At 42.6% G+C, this 2,597-nt stretch overlaps 1 protein-coding gene across 1 annotated transcript in view; it reads right to left on the bottom strand.

Annotated features, from left to right (window-relative positions):
* The window catches only part of LOC107300791 (leucine-rich repeat-containing protein 51-like), a gene marked incomplete at its 5' end in the record, with an annotated part of 12,320 nt that overhangs the window by 4,912 nt on the left and 4,811 nt on the right, over positions 1-2,597 (bottom strand). Inside the window, one exon of the mRNA XM_015830081.1 lies at positions 139-287. Coding sequence (XP_015685567.1) covers positions 139-287 — 149 coding nt within the window. The remainder of the gene's footprint in view (positions 1-138; positions 288-2,597) is intronic.

Below are 2,597 nucleotides of genomic sequence, written 5' to 3'. Positions count from 1 at the left end.
ATTCTGGGAGTTGAAGTCCACCAGTCATAAAAGAGCCAAGGTTGCCACCTACCCCTGGGCTAGACATTCCCAGTCCTTGCAACCCTCCTTCAGGTGTCCTAGCCCAGGGCAAAGCTTCCAAACCTCCAAAGGGCTCACCTGTAGCCCTTTTCCTCCTCAATGGGGTTTCCGTGGAGAGTCAGGCTGCGCAGGTGAGGCAAGACGGCCAGCTTGTCCACTTCAGAGAGGTGCTGGATGCTGTTGCCATGAAGGCTCAGATTCCGGAGATTGTAGTAGGTGGTCAACACCTGGGAAGAAGTGCAAGAATAACAGGGTGTGTGTGTATGTGTGTGTTTATTTTTATGGCTTGGTTACTCCTTGGTGGCTTCTCTGAGCACCAGGCAAGGGCCCTGGTGTCGCCTTTCAGGTTGATTTCCCAGGCTGGAGCACCTGTCCCTGCCCTTGGCTGTTAAGGGTGGTATTTAGGAGGCTCATAAACCAGCGCTGGGCATCCGGTCCCTCTCTGCCCTCCCACCCCCACATCTCCTCTGGGGTGGGTTTATGCCTGTGCTTTGTGGAAGAACCCAGCTATGTTTAACTGAACTGAATATTTTATTTGGTCAAGCGTGATTAGACACCCAAGGAATTTGTCTCCGGTATAGAAGCTCTTTGGGTGTATACAAAGCAACAGAACCATCACCATCATCATCCCAATGAAAGGAGGAAGTAAAGAACGTAGGATAAGCAATAATAAGACAGCCCCAATATAGGGGTTAATATACACAGACATTATTGTTGTACTATGATATCGTAATATAATACGTATTATTTTATAACATACAACAGTTCATACACTTTACAAGGCCTTGGTAAGGCCACACTTGGAATCCTGCATCCAGTTTTGGTCACCACAATGTAAAAAAGATGCTGAGACTCTAGAAAGAGCGCAGAGAAGAGCAACAAAGAGGATTAGGGGACTGGAGACTAAAACATATAAGGAACGGTTGCTGGAATTGGGTATGTCTAGTCTAATGAAGAGAAGGATTAGGGGGGACATGATAGCAGCCTTCCAGTTTCTCAGGGGCTGCCCCAAAGAAGAGGGAGTCAAGCTCTTCTCCAAAGCGCCTGAAGGCAGGACAAGAAGCAACGGATGGAAACTCATCAAGGAGAGAAGCAACCTAGAACTAAGGAGAAATGTCCTGATTGTTAGAATAATTAACCAGTGGAACTCCTTGTCCCCAGAAGCTGGGAATGCTCCAACACTGGAAGTTTTTAAGAAGAAACTGGACAGTCATTTGTCCGAAATGATATAGGGTTTCCTGCCTAAGCAGGGGGTTGGACTAGATGACCTCCACGGTCCCTTCCAACTTTATCATTATTGTCTGTCTGTCTGTCTGTCATCTATCTCCATGCCAAGGACATGACAGCCAGGCAGCGTAGACAAGACTCTGCCCTCACGCCCCATCATGCAGTTGATGCTACAGGGCGCCGGCAGAGGGCGTGGCCTCCATAGCGCTGCTGGGCTGCCTGGGTGATCTGTGGCAGGCCCTGGAGGCGGTGAGTGGCCCCGCGGGCACGCGGGGCAGGGGATGGGGGGCGGAGCAGGGGCGGGGTAGGGGGTGGAGTGGGGGCGGGGCACTCGGTCTCTAAAAGGTTCGCCATCACTGATATAGGGTTTCCTGCCTGAGCAGGGGGTTGGACTAGATGACCTCCAAGGTCCCTTCCAATTTTATTATTATTATTAAAACTCACATAACAAATCTCTCACAAGCACAGAAATTTTGGGCTCAGTTGTGGTTGTAAGTTGAGAACTACCTGTTTTACAAAGTAATATATAGCATAATAAATATGTACAATATAATATAAAACAGGGGTCTTCAAACTTGGCCCATTTATGACTTGTGGACTTCAACTCCCAGAATGGTATTTTTTTGAGAACTGAATGCCACAAAATTTCATTTTAATATATGCTGATTAGTGTACATTTAAAGAGACAAAGTCCTGTTCTATTCTATTCTATTCCATTCTTATTCCATTCTATTCCATTCTGTAATTCTATTCTACTCTACTCTATTTTTTCTTATTCCATTCTGTAATTCTATTCTATTCTATTCTATTCTATTCTATTCTATTCTTATTCCATTCTTATTCCATTCTATTCCATTCTGTAATTGTATTCTACTCTATTCTATTCTTATTCCATTCTATAATTCTATTCTATTCTATTCTATTCTATTCTATTCTATTCTTATTCCATTCTTATTCCATTCTGTAATTCTATTCTATTGTATTCCATTCCATTCCATTCTTATTCCATTCTATTCTTATTCCATTCTGTAATTCTATTCTGTTCTGTTCCATTCTATTGTCTGTTCTGTTCTATTCTGTTCCATTCCACTCCATATTTTCTATTCTATTCTATTCTATTCTATTTTATTCTATTCTATTCTATTCTATTCTATTCTTATTCCATTCTGTAATTCTATTCTATTCTATTCCATTCCATTCTTATTCCATTCTATTCTTATTCCATTCTATTCCATTCTGTAATTGTATTCTACTCTATTCTATTCTTATTCCATTCTATAATTCTATTCTATTCTATTCTATTCTATTCT

Source organism: Protobothrops mucrosquamatus, unplaced genomic scaffold, assembly GCF_001527695.2.
Source record: "Protobothrops mucrosquamatus isolate PMUCROS unplaced genomic scaffold, P.Mucros_1.0 scaffold8472, whole genome shotgun sequence".
NCBI lineage: Eukaryota > Metazoa > Chordata > Lepidosauria > Squamata > Viperidae > Protobothrops > Protobothrops mucrosquamatus.
The sequence above is the reverse complement of the archived record's forward strand: the minus strand, read 5'-3'. Positions and strand labels throughout refer to the sequence as shown.